The sequence below is a fragment of the Rhinopithecus roxellana genome, chromosome 20, assembly GCF_007565055.1.
Source record: "Rhinopithecus roxellana isolate Shanxi Qingling chromosome 20, ASM756505v1, whole genome shotgun sequence".
NCBI lineage: Eukaryota > Metazoa > Chordata > Mammalia > Primates > Cercopithecidae > Rhinopithecus > Rhinopithecus roxellana.
This window is the reverse complement of record NC_044568.1, coordinates 46,126,064-46,145,460: the sequence shown is the minus strand read 5'-3', so window position 1 is coordinate 46,145,460 and position 19,397 is coordinate 46,126,064. Positions and strand designations below refer to the sequence as shown.

The following is a 19,397-nucleotide window of genomic DNA, read 5'->3' as shown; positions in this document are numbered from 1 at the left end:
AAAAATAAATTAACCAGGCATGGTGGTGTGTGTGTGGTCCCAGCTATTAATACTTACGAGGCTGAAGTGGAAGGACCGTTTGAGCCCAGGAGGTTGAGACTGCAGCGAGCCCTGATTTGCACCACTGCTTTCCAGCCTGGGTAACAGAGTGAGACCTGGTCTCAATAAAAACGAGAATAATAATAGCTGATATTTATCAAGTGCCTAACTCTGGGTCAGAACCAGTGCTGAGCACTTTGCATTTTGCACGGCTTGCCTCTTTTGCTTCTCTCAGTGCCCTTACGAGGCAGGTGCCATTCTCAGCCCTGGCTCACAGTTGACTCAGGCCCTCAGGAAACAGGCACTGTTTCCCAAACTTGCCCAAATCTGCCCTTTCCCAAACTTGCCAGATCAAAATGCCCATCCACAGCACTGAGGTGGAGGGGGATACTGATTCCCAGGCCTCACTCCTGGAGATTCTGTTTCTAAAGGTCTGGGGTGGGGCCCAGGAATCTATATTTTCACGCCAGGTCATCCTTTTATGCTGAGGCCCTGTCTGGACAACATTGTACGAGAGGCCAGATGACCCTGTGGTCCCCACATTTCCTGTCTTGAGCTTTAGGCATCTTCTTTATCTGTCCTGTGCTGCTGGCTGGGAGGTTCTTCTCTGGGCCGTCCGTGAATTGAGTTCTCAGTCCTGTCACTCACAGGAACAGGAGAGGATAAGGGCGACCACGAGGAGAAGATGTACCGAGTCTCATTAGTATGCAAGGCCCTTCTTGTCACATTGCCTTTAATTGAAGCTGAAGGGCTGGCATATCTCTCTCTGGGATTTTCCACTCTCTCAGCCCTTCCGGAACTGGCTGGGCACCAGCCTGCTGAGAGGGACAAGGACAGCGTAGGGGCACTGAGGCATCTGTCTGTTGGTGTTGGAAGCCAACCATGATGATGTCTCTGAGCGAAGGTGGAAGCTGCGTTCCTACAGCACCCTGGCTTGCTCCTTCTCTCCTGCCTCTCACCCCTGCTTCCCTTCCCTTTTCCTCCCTCCGCTGATCAGGTACCTACCTGTGCAAGGCTATGTTCTGCCAAGACCAGGAGAAAGACCACCAAGTAGAGATTTTATCTGTTGCTTAATTTTTAGCAAAGTAGTGCATCCCCAGAGGCAATGACTTTGAACTTCAGCTGCTCCTCTGGCCTTACTTCTGTATCTGGAACAGGCTTCTATGGTAATAAGATTTTTTGATAGGATCTACTGATTTCCTGCCATGATAGGTGAGGATTAGCTTAGATTCCATCCCTCCCCTTCCCACCCAAAACAGCTAAATCATTCTTTTCTATTCCTTTATTGGTTGGCTTTGTAATTTCAAGCAATATACAAACATACCTATTTCTTTTTACCTTTTGGGGGGTGAAATATATGTACAACAGTGACTATAAAACGCATATAACAATAAATAAAACATTTGTGGAGGATTGCTTAAGCCCAGGAGTCAGAGGCTTCAGTGAGCTATGATCATACCACTGCACTCCAGCCTGGGCAACACAGCGAGACCTCTTTACAACATTTAACAAACCAACCAATAAACAACAGAACACTGTCAACACTTTTAAAGCTCTTCCCCCATGGAGCCACTTCCCTACTATTGTGATAGCAGTTCTCTTGCTTTTCTTTGGAGCTCTTTTCACCTTTCTATGCATCTCTCAGCATTTAGATTTGCTATAAATAGAATCACACTATATGTATTATTCCGTGCCTCCATCTTTCCTTTAACGTTTTTAAGCTAATTCACGTTGATATGTGTGGCTGTGGCTCGCTCATGTTCACCGTTGTATAATCACTGGTCAAGTAGACCGCAATTGGTTTATCCAGTCAACTGCTGATGGACATTTGGGTTGTTTTCAGGTTTTTGCTATCATGAGCATCCTCCCAGTACACGTATGGAAGGGTTTCTGCAGTGGGATACAGGAGTGGAATCGTTTGTATTCACTGTCAGATTCAGTTCCACTTGGTAACGCCAAGCAGTTTTCCAGTGTGGTTGTGCCTCCAGAGATGGTGACCTAATTGTGAAGGGTGTTCAAAACTCCCCAGGTAATTCCACTGGGAGGCTCCACATCCCACCTTGATTTCCAGCCCGTCTATTCGAGATAACATCTCTCAGCCCTCCACTGTGAACAAGGTCCCCAGCTCATTCCTTTCTGCTCTCCTCTGTCAAGATTTCTGAGTGATGATCTAAAGAGACACTAAGGGGCCTTCCCAGGCAAGGTCTATGCGTAGGGAGTAGGCAACAAGGTTGTCAAGGCATGGACAGGAGTTGGGTGAAATACCAGGACAACGGCTTGCAGGTGAATTCTTCCTTTAGGCAGTTGAAGAAAGCTAAAGAAAACCCAAGGGCTAGGGAATCCTCCCAGAAGCCAGTCCTTCCCTCCGGCTATTAATTGCCTCTAGCATCTGTTTGTCTGCCAGCTATCTCTCTCTCTCTCTTTTTTTTTTTTTTTTTTTTGAGACAGGGTCTTGCTTTGTCACCCAGGCTGGAGTGCAGTGGCACGATCTTGCTCACTGCAACCTCTGCCTCCCTTCAAGCGATTCTCCTGCCTCAGGCCCCCAACTAGCTGGGATTACAGGCGCCTGCCACCACACCCAGCTAAATTTTGTATTTTTAGTAGACAGGGTTTCACCATGTTGGCCAGGCTGGTCTCGAACTCCTGACCTCAAGTGATCCACCTGCCTCGGCCTCCCAGTGTGCTGGGATTATAGGCATGAGCCACTGTGCCCGGCCTGTCTGCCGACTATCTCTCTAGCAGCTTAACCTGTGGGACTCACAGGCAGCCAGCATGATGCTTAGAAGTTGAGGGGAATTCTGGACTCCTCAGGGTCTTACAGTCACATTTCTTTAAAGGGATTCTAAGCCTCATCTGTGTCTCAACCCTGGCTGAACCTTAGCAACACACGGGAGCTTTACCTAGCTACTGATGCCCGGGCCCCAGGGTAATTACATCAGAATTGCTAGGGTGAAACCCAGGCACCAATACATTTCAGAAGCTGACCACGTGATTCTTCCATGCAGCCAGGGTAGAAAACCAGTAATCAGGGGTCTCAGACTTTAACTAGCATCCATCAGAATCACCTGGAGGCCTTGTTAAAATGCAGATGGGTGGGCTCCACCCCCAGTGTCTGGTTCTGTCTGCCTGGAAAAAGGCCCTGAATTTGCATTTCTAACAATTTCCCCCTATTGCTAATATCCCCAACTTGTCCCTAGAGAGCCAACCTGCAGGTCTGAAGTTATGCCTGACGCTGGCTGCACTAGTTGACCTGCGTACCTCCCTGGGAAGATCCAGGGCAGCCCCTCTCCATCTGACTGTGCTTCCCAACCCTGTTACGTTGTCAGGCTGCTGGCTTCCAATAGACTATGGAAATGGCAAATGCTACAACTCAGGACTCTCCCCCAATCCCTGGTGAGTTGTTAATCGCCAGCATCTCAGGAATCAGTGAGATAGTGGGACAGTCTTTAGGGAAGTGTGGCGCATCCTTGACTATGAAGGGTCAGTGTCATCGTTAATAGGGTCTAGATGCACATAGGGTTTTCACTGTGGTTTCTCACAGAGCTTCCATATACACGGAATAAAAAAGGTATATACCTTGAAAAAATGTTTTAAAATGTCCTGTGACCACAGGCTCCAAGTATTAAAAATATTTTTTTTCTGATTTATGTTGCTAATACAATTGTTAGTAGTACGCAAAACCAAATAAATACATGATACAATTTGATAGTTGTCAAACATAGAAAATAAGGAGACTGTGAGGGCCCTCATTTTGAACTGATTTCTTGTTTGACACCTGGGATGTTTTTACACACCAGGCCAGGAATGACAGGAGGAGGGGAAGCTGATGATCTGGAAACTGATTTCCTTTGAATGAACCATGACCAAGAACCCTTGCCCTCAGTTTGAAGACTGCAGGGCTGGTCTGTGTTGCCGAAGGCACTCATCCCACCTCCATCAGAAAATAACCACAGAAGGGCCAGGCACAGTGGCTCACACCTGTAACCCCAGTACTTTGGGAGGCTGAGGTAGGTGGATCACTTGAGGCTGGGAGTTCGAGACCAGCCTGGGCAACATGGGGAAACCCATCTCTACTAAAACTACAAAAATTAGCAGGGCATGGTGGTGCACGCCTGTAGCTACTAGGGAGGCTGAGGCAGGAGAATCACTTGAACCCGCGAGGTGGAGGTTGCAGTGTGCCGAGATCTTGCCACTGCACTCCAGCCTAGACAAAAGAGAGACTCTGTCCCCAAAAAACAAACAAAAAAATGTATTTCATGGGATGACGTACATACCCACCTCTTTGCCACATCTGGCTGGTGCATGCCCTTAGTTGCTGGGAGGTCAGGACGAGGGCAGGTTCACTTGAAACCTCAGCCCTACATAGTAACAAGCTCAAACACCCTTTTTACCAGAACCATGCTCTCCACAAATCATCAGACCCTGTGGCCTGGCTCAAACCACCTTTCAAGACATTCACATATGGACAAGCAGCACTTGGACACTCCAGGCAAAGATGTATTAAAAGCGAGGGTCTTTCCAAAAGGACCCCTACCGCACCCACCAAGGGACTGGGTTTCCATATTTAATTGGGGAGAGGCTTTTATCTGTTGGGATTAATTCCCCTTACACACAGAGCCATGCCCTGTATGGAGCTAACTTTCCTGTTTGGCAGACACAGGAAATCACCGAGATCAGGTTCTTGGTCCAGACCACGACATAAGAGAAAAGATTTTCTTCTGACCTTTGCATTGACCCCAGTGATACCCTGAATTTTCCATTTTGGGTGGCTGGAGAACAGGGTGTGTGGTGACAGATGGGTTTGAGTGGAGAGCCTGGAATCTGTCATCGTCTTTAGTAAAATTGCCTTCCTTCAGTACCCTGACCGGCAAAGCACACTTCTGACCTCTTTCTGAACTGAATTAAGAATGGCCATGAACAGTCCGGGAAGTGCTTTTGAACTTTCAGGTGCTGTCCTTAGAGCACAATGGGCCTGTGTTCTTCCCCGTGGATCCATGGGGCCGGAACCATGAATAGCAGGCGCACAGTGGGTTTTGGTGCAACTGACCTTGTCCACACATCAGAGTTTCCGGTTTCCCAATGACAAGCCTGTCTATGTATGTAAATTGATCCTGACTTTCCCTTTCTTTTCTTTGCAGTGAAATGCAAAATGGAGGACGATGTGGTACCTGCAGGCAAAATGAAAATTCCATCATCTTAACCACAGCTAAGAGGTATCTTTGCCCATTCGAGCACAAGTTACCTTGTGCAAGGAAAATGTCCAAAGTATGCTTTCTCTCGTGATTTCTTTAACAAGACTTGGAACATATGAAAACGGAATCTTTTCTGTACAAGATAGGATTCATTGCAAACAAGCTTTAGTGCAAGTAGTTTAGAAAAGAAAGGACCAGTCTTCACTTTCTGCATTATCCTCACATTTTATTCATTCATCCAGATTATTTCTTCAGTGCCTCAGGAGTATCCTTCTACACCAGCTGCTGTTAAAATGTACAATGAGCTCTAGTCCCAAGGGATACAGAAGTGCTCTTATTACCAGTTTTCCCACTGTTGGCCGCTTTTGCAAAGATCCGTATTCTAATTTAAGTCTCCAACCTCTGAATTTGGTTTTAAGTTTACCTAGTGACTGACTACTCTTTTTATAACAAAAGACCTTATACTTACGATCATTTCCAAAGGAGACCACCCCTTAACTTTTACTGCAAACCCAACAAGATGAGACACTTAAACCCAGACAGATGTAACAAAGGATTTCTGTTGTCTAAGTCCCAAAGTATTATATAGAAAGTTTCTGCTTTTATGGGTAAATAAGCTTATTATCTTAATTTGTTCTGCGGTTTGCCATTAACCAAGATTCTCCCATTTAAAATGCCACAGACTGAGCCTCAGGGCAGATCCGAAAGCCTAGTAGTTGCACTGAGTTGTTTTCACAAGCTACCACACGTCTTAAGTAAATAGTAAAGCCTTTATTTTTGTGTTAAGAACAGCATTTTCAAAATAAAACCTATCTGCCCATGCTTTACAACCTTTTAAATTTGTAATATTTATATAGTCATTTATGGTACATATTGATTGTCTTGAAATTTCTTTAACTTCTTTTTTATAAGTATGCAACAGTCAGCCAGGGGGAAGATAAAGGTACATTATAAAACACACATTAATGCATTTAATAAATATATATTATCTATCAAAAATGAGCCTTAGCTCTTCATCAATTAATAAAAAGCACCTGCTGAGGACTCCTGTAAGCTGGTATCATCATTGCATCATTGGATTATAAAAGCCACAATGCTCCCTTTCAGCTTGGGGTTTGGCCTGAGGCGTTCAACTCAGCCTTGGCCAACCAAGACCACCACCCGAATTCACCCTTGTTCAGTGGGCCCTGACGGCATCTGGGCTAAAAAAAAAAAAAAAAAAAAGCACTGGGCGCCCAACTTCCAACAACCGGATCTTCAACTCTGGAAACCCTGGAGATGCACAGAACTTCCCGGTTTGTAAGCTGTCAGAGCTGACTCCCTCTCTTCCCACCCTCCATTTCCATTTCCAGTGGGGAGAAATCCAGCCTAGAACGACAATTTTCTATTAAAAGGGGGGACAAGAGTGGCTGTTATAGTCCCAAAGCGATGTTAACAACCAGACATGGAACGATTTGTGCTTACAATGAGATTTTGATCACAGATGCTCTCCTTCCAGGTCGTTTTCCCTAAACAAGTCTTGTTTACACAAACAGATCTTAAAGAGAGGTGCCATTTAATTTTGTCTTTAAACCTTGCTCCGCGGGGGGCAGCTGGCTGCTACAGTCTTGGCAAAGATGCCTCTTGGTACTTTTCAGGTGAAGTCATTAGAAAAAGAAGAGTTCTCTCCCTTCTCCCCTCACTCCCACCTCCGCCCCCATTATGAAGGCGTTCAGCCCACTCTCAACCTTAAAAGCCAAAATAAAACAAAACCCTAAGTGCAATAACATATCAGATTTAAAAGGGGGTTAAAGGTCTTATTAAGTGAGGCTTCCCATGGCTCAAAGATGGCTCTGTTCTTAGGTTGGGGAAGCATGACTTTCCATGGCAGCCATTTGTGCTGTGCTCACTTTATATGCTTGGACAATAAAGAACTTAGAAAACGAACGTGTGAATTGCTCCATCGTGTGAATGGTATCAGAAAGCTCCAAAGGACTCCAGAGAGCGGGGGTGAGTAACCATTTCCTGGCACGAGAATGTGTAATGCTGTCGTTTTTCACTGGACGGGACCGAGGTGTTTGAAGATTTCTTTCTTTTCAGAACACCAGGTCTGCATGCAACCGCCCCCACCCCCACCCCAGCTCCTAGCTTCATTCCCTCCCACCCCTCCCCAGGACTCTTAGGTTTTCAGTCCACGCAATGACTGGAACGGGATTCTCTAGAAGCAAGCACATGCTCTGGGCAGAGGCGGGGTGCTTCCGGGGAGGTCAGGTGGGGGCGGCATTCTGGGGCCATGCGTTTTCTTCCCCATGCGTGGTAACACAAGGAAATGCACTAGCTGTTAAGGAAAACTCCAAGAAGGGCCACACAGGGAAGGCCAGATTGGCCTTATATTCCCCAATGCTTTGCAAGGATGGGATGGGGAGGGGAGACAGCAGAGACTAGGGCCTTGAGAGGTATCAAAAGGTTTATTAAAACATACTCAGCTCAGACGTACTGGCTTATGAAGAGGTCAGTCCTCCCCCAGCCCCCAACACTATCCTTTTTCATTTTTCTTTAAAGGTTAAAGGCTTATGGGTAGTTTTATAGAAAAAGCAATGTAGTGATTAGAGTATCTGCAGAAGGACCCACCCTCATGTATACATTCCATGCCGTCAGGTTAAAACTCTTTGCTTTGAATCGATGCTAGAGGTTATGCTGGCCAAACAGTGCAGAGAACATGGGGGCTTTGAATGGCCGAGATGTTCGAAATGCTAAGTAACAAAGGAATGACTTGCTCAGGACAGATGGAAACCATGACAGAAACAATGGGCTTGGAAAAGGGCCGTTTTCATGGAACCTGCAGAAAAACCAAGACAAAATATCCCCCACACCCTCCAAAAGCAACAAGAAACCCTCATGTGATCCATTCCACCCGGGAACTTTCACCATATCAACGGAAAGGACCCGAAGTGTCACTGCTTGCGAGGCAGCGGGAGGTCATCTCTGCATCCTAGTGGGCACCCCGGAAGCCCCGCTAGGTGACATCATCACAGAAAACCTGCCGTGGTGCCTGCCTTCCAACCTGCCTCCTGGAGGTGCTTTCAGCTGGTGACTGCATTGGAGCTCTTGAAATGAACAAGGGAATAAAATTGGGAAAGCGTTTGGAGAAACACCCGTAAGTGTAGGAACAGGGCGAGATGATCAAGGGAAGAAGGGACTGCTGCCCCAAGCCAGAATATTTCTATGGCTCTACCAGGGAAGGGGGCGGGGCCTGTGTTCTCGCCATAGATGCTAGAGCAAGAGCCCCATAGAAGGAATAGTGGTTGATCACTTTCCAAATGTGATGGTCACTTCATCTCCCAGAGGGCCTCTTCTTTGGCACATGCCAGGGTCCTCCACCTCTACTGGCTATAAATCTCACCCCACGATTCAGTTGGGCCTCACCTTGGAATCCCACCCACAACCTCAACTCTCTTGACCCCCCTGAAATGTGCAAACCACCAAGCAAGCTGGTGGCAAAGTCCCCATTTGTCCTCCTCAACGCAACGGTCATCTCCAAGAGGCCACCTGGGGTCCAGCACTTGCTGGGGAGGGGTGATAGAGTGGGAGCCCCCCACCTCCAACCAACACCAGCCTGGCCCACCAGCTGTGAATTTGGTTCTGTTCTACCCCCAGAGGATGAAACAGTCTTCCCAGCCACATTTTCGAGTGAGCCTAATACTATTTGCAATTAGCTTTGCTTTAGTTTGCGGGGATTGAGGTTGGTCTGGTATTACGTGTCTGTGTGTGTGGCAGGGGAGGGGCGGGCAGTCGGTGTTAGCTTTTCAGTTCAGTCAGTGTTCACATTTACACGAAATCCCCTTGGCTAGGATTTCCAAATTTCCTGGCTGTGAGGCGGCCTGGTTCGGCTACTGTTACCGATTTCTCCCTCAAGAAAGACACAGCCAGGGAGGGAAATCGGTAAGAGAGATTCTGATTCTCTGGAACTTAAAGTCTTTCACCAAAGGTGTCTTCCTGTGTGACTTGGCGGAGCAGTTGGGATCTGGAATAACACATAAGGATAACACACTGAGAACTCTGTGCTTCGCAAAAATCAACATTAGAAACCGATGCGTAAACAACACGGCAAAAATAAGTTACCTTGCTTTTATCTAGATGGGCCGACTAATCCCAGGAGAGGCAGCGCAGCAATGACTGTGTGTCATGCTGCTGTGGTTCTTGGGAAGCCCAGCTCCCTTTTCTAGAATCATCCACCCCAAGGAATGTAAGTTCAACTCATTCACTTTCTGTCTTGACTATTTTTTCACACACTGGCCTTGAAGGAAACAGGAGGGCTTAAGAGTGACGGATGGGGGCTTTTCTAACCATATTTATTATAACACACAGGCCGAATGCTTGTGAATCAGGCTTTTCTTGGCACGGGACAATAAAACAGCCCAGTGGTTGGCAGGGGGTTTTAAGAATGCAAATCTGTGATTCTGTCTTTGAGCCTGTTCCAAACCAATGCAAACCAATGCCTACCATACCATTCCAAAGGCCAGGAAAACCTAAATTCCCTCTAGAGATCAAAGACCATCCCTACTTTACATCAAAAAAAAAAAAAAAAAAAGAATGTTCAGGTTGAGTTATGGAGTTGGAACATGATATAAAGAATGGAAACCCAATTTACACATGTAAACTGGCTCAGGCCTTGTTTCTGAAAGAAGCATGTAGCTATGTTTGGAAATTAAATGTGGGGATGAGAGTGCATCTTTGGATTGCTGGAGAAACAAAATAATGTCATTCCACCGAGGCAAACGTAAACAATGACAATTCTGCTGAAGGTCTGTTTGGCATCAGATAGTAGTAAACCTGCTTCTGTGTTTGAGGGAGAGAAATAGTAACTCCTTCAATTTCTTAAGACCTCTCTTAGGGAATGGGAGAACGTGGTACCCAGCTGGGGGGAATCAACAGAGGGGTGACCGGGGACCTTAAACTAGGTTGGATGTCAGCAAAATCTGCTAGGGGCGCTCCATCATTCTGGGCTTCTTCCAAGAGTCACCTCCCAGGGACAAAGCTGGGGCACTGCATCACGAAAGCCAAATAATTCAGTTGGTGCAAAAGCCTCAAGGATTAGGAACTCTTTCAAACGAATCGACAGATGGTTTTCTAAACAGAGGTGGGTATCCCGTGTGTGGAGAAAAGGGGTAGAAAGGGAAAGAAGAAAAAAGCATTGCATGCGTTTGAGCTGCGGTCCTTGCAGGCCACATGAGCAGCCTCCACGGAGGAGTAGGTCCCTGTTGAAGCTGCTCCCCCACACCGTAGACTCCTAGGCTTCCTACCCCCACATCACATCTTGATACTTACGGTCCCACCGTTGAGCACGACGGCCATCTCGGTTGGCTGATACACGTTGCTTCTAAACGGAGCGCTGGGTCTTTTCCCCAAGCTGCCACTGGGTCTTTTCCCCAAGCTGCCGTTAGGAAATCCCGCTGTTCGGAGAGCTGGGGGAGGGAGGGATTGGCAAGACAACATCACCAAAACAAAAAGACACAATTTTGTTTTCTTCCTCTGCAACACCACCACGCTGCGGGCACCCCCATCTACCCAGCCCAGTGGCTCCTCCCCTTTGTCACAAGCCTGATTCAAAACAAAGTCACAAAGGGGCTTTGTTCTCAGGCTCTCTAGGAGCCTGACCCATCTCAGTGGGTTTGGGAAAAGCTGCTGTAGAGACCAGGGGAAGGAGGCTCATGGTTGGGCCTGTAGCCTCCCCCAAGCCACGCAGCCGCTGCAGGCCATGGGTGACAGGCGCCTTCTCACTACAGAAAGCCATTCATGTAAAGTTCAGCATCACGCTACTCAGAACTGCTTGCTGTTTCTGGACACACACTGAGGAGGAAGCTGCTAAGAGTCTTCACTGGAAAGTGACCAGGGATGAGAACAGGGAGACTCTAACCACACATGTAGGGTTATTCCAAACAAGAATAAAAGAGAGACCTAAAGCCAAGACAGCATGTCGGCACTTTTTCCCTCTGAAAGATGGGTAAAATCAGTGTTTCTTATATACTGTACTTTTAGAGATTTGAACTTCCTTTTTGTTAAAGAAAAACTAACATGAAAAGACATGGAGGAATCTTAAAAAAAAAAAAAGGTAGAAGCTGGGTGCAGTGACTCAAGCCTGTAATCCCTAATCCTAGCATTTTGGGAGGCCAAGGTGGGTGGATCACTTGAGGTCAAGAGTTTGAGACCAGCCTGGCCAACATGGCAAAAACCCCTCTCTACTAATAATACAAAAATTAGCTAGGTGTGGTGGTGCGCACCTGTAATCCCAGCTACTCAAGAGGCTGCGGCATAAGAATCGCTTAAACCTGGGAGGTAAAGGTTGCAGTGAGCTAAGATTGCACCACTGCACTCCAGTGTGGGTGACAGAGTGAAACTGTGTCTCAAAAACAGAAAAGTCTTCCCTGAAGGGAGCCACTTTTCTCGCTAAAAAGCAACAAGAGAGTTTGTTCTTGTTTTTTGTTTGTCTGTTTGTTTGTTTTGCAAATTACTTGGGGCAGGGACCAAAATCAACTTAGTTATACAGTTAAGCTTCATAGAGTGCCAACCAGGAGCCAGGGACTGTGCAACGTACTTTATATACATTAACTATTAACTCATTTCATTTTCTTCCTTTCTTTTTAACTCATTTCATTTTCATCGCATGATAGGTCCTTTTTTTTTTTTTTTTGACAAGCTCTTGCTGTTGTCCAGGCTAGAATGCAGTGGCACAATCATAGTTCACTGCAGCCTTGGATTCCCAGGCTCAAGCGATCCTCCTGCCTCAACCTCCTAAGTAGCTGGGACTACAGACACATGCCACCATGCCTGCATAATTTTTTAATATATTTTTTGTAGAGATGGGGTCCCACTTTGTTGCCCAGGCTGACTATATGTACTTTCATTATTTCCACTTTGCTTGGGGCACAGAGAGGTTAAGTAACTTGCCCAAGGTCACACAGTTGGTAAGGGGCACAGTCAGCATTGGGACCCAGGCAAGGAATCTGTATTCTTTTTTTTTTTTTTTTGAGACAGAGTCTTGCTCTGTTGCCCAGGCTGGATGCAGTGGCGTAATCTCGACTCACTGCAACCTCCACCTCCCAGATTAAAGCGATTCTCGGGCCTCAGCCTCCTAAGTAGCTGGGACCACAAGCACGCGCCACCATGCCCAGCTAATTTTTGTGTTTTTAGCAGAGATGGGGTTTCGCCATGTTGGCCAAGCTGGTCTCCAACTCCTGACCTCAAGTGATCCACCCATCTCGGCTTCCCAAAGTGCTGGGATTACAGGAATGAGCCACTGTGCCCGGCTGGCATTCGATTCTTATAGGAGCTCAAACCCTATTGAGAACTGTGGATGCGAGGGATCTAGGTTGCGCATTCCTTATGAGAATCTAATGATGATCTAAGGTGGAACAGTTTCATCCTGAAACCGCTCCCCAACCCCCCCAACCTTGGTCCATGGAAAGATTGTCTTCCATGGTGCCAAAAAGGTTGGGGACAGCTGCTTTAGCCTACTCACATTGGATTTTTGATTACTTGCAACTTACTTCAAGAAGCCCAACTAACACCGTACCCAGACCTGGGCCGGAGAGAAAGGCAACCAAGGCTCACCCACCTTGCTTAGGACCTCTCCTAAGACAAGGAGGTCCCATTAGGAATCAAAGCTCAAATGGCTGAATGCCAGCCTTTTCTTGCATAGACCCTGCATGTGATGCTAGGCTGGCCTTGCCCCCATAGCCAACTCGGGGCCTTCCAGCAAGAAGCAAAAGGTCATTTTAAATAGGCCTTGGCCCTAATGAGATCTGAGAGCCCAAAGCCCCTAATAGAGGAAAGAACACTTTTCTTTATTGCTCTGTTGAAAGTGAACATTTCATGTGCCTTGTTAATGCTTTCCAAGATGTGATCCGAAGTGCTACATCTCTCAGTGTATTTTAATCTTTTATCACATACCTTATGCCTTGTTGATACTTATTAACAAGCAGCAGGTAAGTGAGGTTGCATATATTTGAGGTCTCACTCAGTTGGAAGGATATAAGGCGTGGAGGCTTCTGAGGCTTGGCAAAGCCACAGGCAAGCCTGGAGAATGCCCTTCCCAGTGCATGAGCATGTCAGGGATGGACTCTCAAAGGAAGAGAACCCAAAAGGCTAAAATGCAAGAGAAACTGGGCCACCCATAGCTCCTCAGCACCGGCTATTCTGTGAGACCCAAAGGCTCAAAGATAAGGCCTCTGCCTCATGGGGCCTGGTTCCTAAAATACAAGCTGGCTGAGGTCAGCACCAAAGATGCCAACAGCTGTTCCTCCTGTGGTAAGGGAGCATGCCAGATAGTCCCCAGCCAGCAAAGCAAGAGTTTCTAGAACAAAGGCCATCTAGCCAGGACTCCAACTTAGCCTTTCTGTGGGAGTTTTGCCCGGTCTCAAAGGAATTTTTTTTTGTTTTGAATCAGGGTCTCTGTCTCAGGCTAGGGTACAATGTGTGAATATGGCTCACTGCAGCCTCGACCTCCCTAGCTCAAGTCACCCTCTCACCTCAGCCTCCCAAGTAGCAGGGACTACAGGCACACGCCACCATGCCTGGCTTATTTTTATATTTTTTTTGTAGAGACAGGGTCTCCCTATGTTGCTCTGGCTGGTCTCTAAATTCCTGAGCTCAAGTAATCCTCCTGCCTCAGCCTCCCAAAGAGCTGGGATACAGTTGTGAGCCACTGCGCCCAGCTTCATGTGAATTTTGGTGGACACACATTTGGGATGATTCAAAAGAAGGCTATTTTTAAAAAAGTCTGACAACACCCAGGGTTGCTGAAGAAGTGAAGAGATGGGGCTCTGATGCATTTATCAAGGGGAAGAACAGTCCACTGGTCTACCTTTCTGGGGTGCCATCTGGCAGTATGTACAGTAATTCCTCACTTAATGCCATCAAAAGGTTCTTGAAAACTGCGACTTAAGTGAAGGAAGGTACAAGAGGTCCTTGAATAGTGTCATTGTTTTGCTAGCGAAATTGATCAGGAAAAAGACTGGTTTTATTACACATCATTTCACTTAAAGTCACAGTTTGCAAGAACCTGCTAATAAGGTCAAGTGAAGATTTACTGTATCAAGATTTGAAGTGCAGACTCTTTAACCCGTATCTAGAAAATTTTTTTGCAAGGAGTGAATTGATTAAAAGCCTGAAGGTGAATGCATAAGAATGTTCACTGCAGCACTGTTTATCATCGAGAGCCAGAAGCAGGCAGAAGATTCACTAGCTGAAGATCAAAAAATTAAGTGACAGGGCCTAATGGCAAGCTCTGCATCATTGAAAGGAGACTGTTGCTCTGCAGTTACTGATCTGCAGCTACCTCCGTAACATTGATTTAAAGTAAGCACACTGAAGAACATCACTCAGACCAGTGGTTTCAACCTGGTTACATCTGAGAATCACTTGGAGAGCTTAGAAAACATCTAATCCCAAACTCAGACTTAATCACAATTGAGCAAGCATTGTTTTTTGTTTTCTTTTTTTTGTTTGATACGGAGTCTCACTCTGTCGCCCAGGCTGGAGTGCAGTGGCACGATATCAGCTCACTGCAACCTCCACTTCCCAGGTTCAAGCAATTCTGCCTCAGCCTCCTGAGTAGCTGGGATTACAGGCATGTGCCACCATGCCCGGCTAATTTTTTTGTATTTTTAGTAGAGACGGGGGTTTCACCATATTGGCCAGGCTGGTCTCGAACTCCTGACCTTGTGATCCACCCGCCTCGGCCTCCCAAAGTGCTGGGACTGCACCTGGCCAAGCACTGGTGATTTTTTAAAGCAGCCCAAGTGATTGTAATGTGTAGCCTGGTTAAGAAGCACTCTGCCCTATTGTGTGTGAGTGTGGAAGCAAACCGTTGCCCCTGGGCAAAGGGATTTTAAGCAATTTTTGTTTATTATTGTTTTTTATTTTTATTTTTCATTTGAGATAAAGTCTCCCTTTGTCACTCAGGCTGGGGTGCAGTGACGCGATCTCAGCTCATTGTAACCTCTGCCTCCCCGGTTCAAGCGATTCTCCCATTCTCCCACCTCAGCCTCCTGAGCGAGTACCTGGGATTACAGGCATGCACCACCATGCCCAGCTATTTATTATTATCTTTTTTTTTTTGGATTTTAGTAGAGACAGGGGTGTCACCATGTTGCCCAGGGTGGTCTCCAACTTTTGAGCTGAAGCAATCTGCCCGCCTCAGCCTCCCAAAGTGCTGGGATTACAGGTGTGAGCCACCGCACCTGGCTATTATTTTTACTTGTTGAACCTACATGATTCCGCTGATTCTATATGATTATTGTTGCTTGTCTGCCACCAAGAAGGAGTGATAAAGGTGTTTTTGTTTTGGAAAAGAAAGAGGGGAATGGAAAAACAACTTCCTTGGCTTTAGAATGTGTCACTGTGAAACAGATGTGAAACAGATAGGGTGGGTGGCACCTCCAGACTCTCCATCACCCCTGCGCCAGCCCCAGCTCTGCGGACACCAACCTGGATCCCAGAGCCCTTGCATCTCTGGATCTTATCTGGCTATAAAGTCTTGGCTGCATTTTTACAAGAAAGGATGTAAGTAATGGAATTCAGGAAACCAACTTTTTCTCTTCCTGCTCTGCCGTGTATTTATAGCTTACGCTTGAACAAGCTGCCTGACATCCCTGGGCTCAGTTTTCCACTCTGTAAAATGGGTCTGATAGTCCTCATCTTTCCAAATGCACAGAGTTGTCCTGACACCTCAGTGAGATGAGGGGCGCTTAAGTGCTTTATGAAGAGGAGGGTGATTCCATGGCACAGGGGTCAGGCATGTGGCCTCTGGAGCTATCCCGCCTGGGTTCAAACTCTTGGCTCTGCCTGGATTTAAACTCTGCCTCTGCCTGGGTTCAAATTCCGGCTCTGCCTCTTGGGCAAACTGCTTAGCCTCTCTGTGCCTCAGTTTCCTATCTGCAAATAAGAACTCATGGAGTTACTGCAGAGATTAAAAGAGATCAGTCACTAAAATGCTCAGAATGATAGTGGGCCCCCAGGAAGCCCCCAGCAGAGGTTAGTTATCTTACACTGTAAAGGCCGTAATACTTGGGTAACTCTGGCATCGTGGTTTTACTTCAAGAAAATGGAACCATCATGTTCAACAACACACTGATTCTTCACCTTTTGGGGTCACGGGTGGCTTTGAGAATCTGACAAAGCCACAGAACAATTCCCTAGAGAAACGTATGTTAAAACCTCTTCTCCAGTGTGATGATATTAGATGGTAGAGCCTTTGGGAGGTGATAAGGCCATCAGGATGGAGCCTTCATGAATGAGATTCGTGTCCTTACAAAAGAGGCTCCATGGCCGGGCACAGGGGCTCACGTCTGTAATCCCAGCACTTTGGGAGACTGAAGCGGGCATATCACAAGGTCAGGAGTTTGAGACCATACTGGCCAACATAGTGAAACCCCGTCTCTACTAAAAATACAAAAATTAGCCGGGTGTGGTGGCATGCACATCTCGAGTGTCCATCTCAAGTAGTCCCAGCTACTTAGGAGGCTGAGGCAGGAGAATTGCTTGAACCCAGGAGGTGGAGGTTGCAGTGAGCTGAGACCACACCCTTGCACTCCAGCCCGGGTGACAGAGTGAGACTCCATCTAGAAAACAAAACAAAACAAAACAAAATAAAACCAAAAAAAAGGGGCTGGGTGCGGTGGCTCATGCCTGTAATTCCAACACTTTGGGAGGCTGAGGCGGGTGGATCACCTGAGGTCAGGAGTTTGAGTGAGCCTGAACAACATGGAGAAACCCTGTCTCTACTAAAAATACAAAATTAGCCGGGTGTGGTGGCGCATGCCTGTATTCTCAGCTACTCGAGAGGCTGAGGCAGGAGAATTGCTTGAACCCTGGAGGTGGAGGTTGTGGTGAGCCGAGATCATGCCATTGCACTCCAGCCTGGGCAACAAGAGTGAAATTCCATCTCAAGAAAAAAAAAAAAAAAAAAGGAAAACATGAATGCATAAAAGTTTGTGCCCCGTTTCAGGAGTTATTGCTGTTTTTGAGTTCCATGGGGAGTTTGGGCCAGCAAAGAGATGGCCCAACCAGGACCCCAGGAACTGACCAACTCCTCATCTCTGCTCACCACATTCCCTGAAGGGCCCTCTGGGTTCCCAGTGCTGATCTCTGTCCTGATCCCTATCTTCTGGCATCCCGGGGAGCCAGCCTCCAAGCTGGGCTGACTCTGCCATCCCTGCCAAATTTCAGCAAACACGGGCTTGCTGACTTGGAACTTCATAGTAGGAAGAGAGCAGCTGATAAAAGCCACACTGGGATTTCCAGCCCTATCTAGCAGAGGGGCTATGGCCCATGCACCAGGTCGCTGGGTGAATGTCACTGAAGAGGGAATCTTGATAATCTGAAGTCCTCGGGCAAGTCATTTAACTCTCAGAGCCTCCATTTATTCATTCATAAGATGGGGATAAAAACAAGACCTGCCTCATTAGGTGGTAGTGAGGACTAATGAGCTAATGCAGGTCAAATATTTACAATAGTGGCCGGGCGCAGTGGCTCATGTCTGTAATGCCAGCACTTCAGGAGGCCAAGGCGGGTGGATCACATGAGGTCAGGAGTTCAAGACCAGCCTGGACAACATGGTGAAACCCTGTCTCTACTAAAAATACAAAAATCAGCCAGGTGTGGTGGTGGGTGCCTGTAATCCCAGCTACTCAGGAGGTTGAGGCAGGAGAATCACTTGAACCTGGGAGACGGAGGCTGCAGTGAGCTGAGATCGCATCACTGCACTCCAGTCCAGCCTGCTGGGTGACAGAGTGAGACACTGCCTCAAAAAAAAAAAACAAAAATGCACAATAGTGCCTGACACATAGTTAGTGCTCAACAAATGATGGCAATACTAGTTATTATTATTATGAATGTTGTAGCCCCTGATGCATCTTTCTCAAAGAACTGAGAAAGGGCAAGTTTATTTAATCTCAACTGCTGGGACCCTGGCTGACTCCCTTCAGGTAATGATTCTAAGAGATACTTCTCAAGTGTCAATAGCAGGGGATTTGGGTTCCTGTATCACATCCCCTAGGCAGGTCCTAGTGGGTTCCTATGCCACATCCCCTAGATAGGACCTCACTTCTGAAGCCCCTGCAGCAGTAGCAGATAGCCCTGGGTACCCAAAAACGTCCATCTCAAGTGCTCAGCAAATCTGTTTTTCTGCCTTGGAACAGATGATACTTATCCACCCCAGTCACCAGAATTATAGGGGATGTTAATAACACTTGGAAGCCCCGTGCTATGGCTCATGCCTGTAATCACAGCACTTCGGGAAGCCGAGGTAGGGGGAATCACTTGGGCTCGGGAATTCGAGACCACCCCAGGCAACATAGTAAGACTCTGTGTCTATCAAAATAAATAAGTTAACTGGGTGTGGTGGCGTGTGCCTGTGGTCCCAGCTACTCGGGAGGCTGAGGTGGGAGGACTGCTTGAGCCCAGGAGGTCAAGACTGCATGCACTGTGATTGTGCCACTGTACTCTAGCCTGGGCAACAGAGCGAGACTCAATCCATAAAGACAAAAACCAAAACCAAATAACACTGGGAGATGGGAGCTGGTGGACAGATGCCCCAGCCTCCTTTTCTTCCTGGACCAATTCTGAGGCTCATTCAGCCTGTGTCCTCAGAGGATTCCCAGCACGAAGGAGCCTTTGCTGCCCGTGGTGGTAACTGGCTCATTAATGTACTTGTTTTATCATCTCTGCCTTCTCAGTCTCATTCTCCCTGCCCTCTCCCTTGCAGGGACCACCGCCCCACTAAACCACCTGCACTGGAGCCCTTGTCTCAGATTCGGCTTTCAGGGGAAGCCGAGTAAGATGCACAGAGAACATAGCAGGTACCAAGAGGGCTTTGTACTCACTGTGTTCTTTCTCCTAACAGCTCTATGAGGTACAGTCTCTTACTGTTTCTAGTTCACAGATGAGAAAAACTGAGGCTTATAAAAGTAATATAATTTGTTCAAAGCCACAGCAGAGGCAGAATTTGAACCCAGACATCTGGCTCCAGGGCCCAAATTAGTACATTCCTGGTGACTGAGGTAGGAGAGGGGATGGGAGCAATTCCCGCTGTGGCCCCCTACATCCATCCAGCACATGAATTGCAGACTCAAATGCTTGGGGGAGCCAGGGAATTAATGTTACTATGCTATATATAGCAGCTGGGTC

The 19,397-nt window shown here is 47.1% G+C and overlaps 2 protein-coding genes across 5 annotated transcripts in view; one reads left to right on the top strand and one right to left on the bottom strand.

Moving 5' to 3' along the window:
- Positions 1 to 6,058, top strand: part of IQCK (IQ motif containing K) — a 139,579-nt gene extending 133,521 nt beyond the window's left edge. For both annotated transcript variants that reach the window (XM_010388553.2, XM_030924887.1), the window contains one exon: positions 5,178 to 6,058. In XM_010388553.2, coding sequence (XP_010386855.2) covers positions 5,178 to 5,239 — 62 coding nt within the window. In that variant the 3' untranslated portion in view covers positions 5,240 to 6,058. The remainder of the gene's footprint in view (positions 1 to 5,177) is intronic.
- Positions 5,983 to 19,397, bottom strand: part of GPRC5B (G protein-coupled receptor class C group 5 member B) — a 28,581-nt gene continuing 15,166 nt past the window's right edge. For 2 of the 3 annotated variants that reach the window (XM_030924886.1, XM_010388555.2), the window contains exons 3-4: positions 10,539 to 10,675; positions 7,660 to 9,234 (exon numbers count right to left, since the gene is read on the bottom strand). In XM_030924886.1, coding sequence (XP_030780746.1) covers positions 9,190 to 9,234; positions 10,539 to 10,675 — 182 coding nt within the window. In that variant the 3' untranslated portion in view covers positions 7,660 to 9,189. Of the gene's footprint in view, positions 9,235 to 10,538; positions 10,676 to 19,397 lie in introns of all 3 variants that reach the window. The other variant, XM_010388556.2, reaches the window with a different exon arrangement.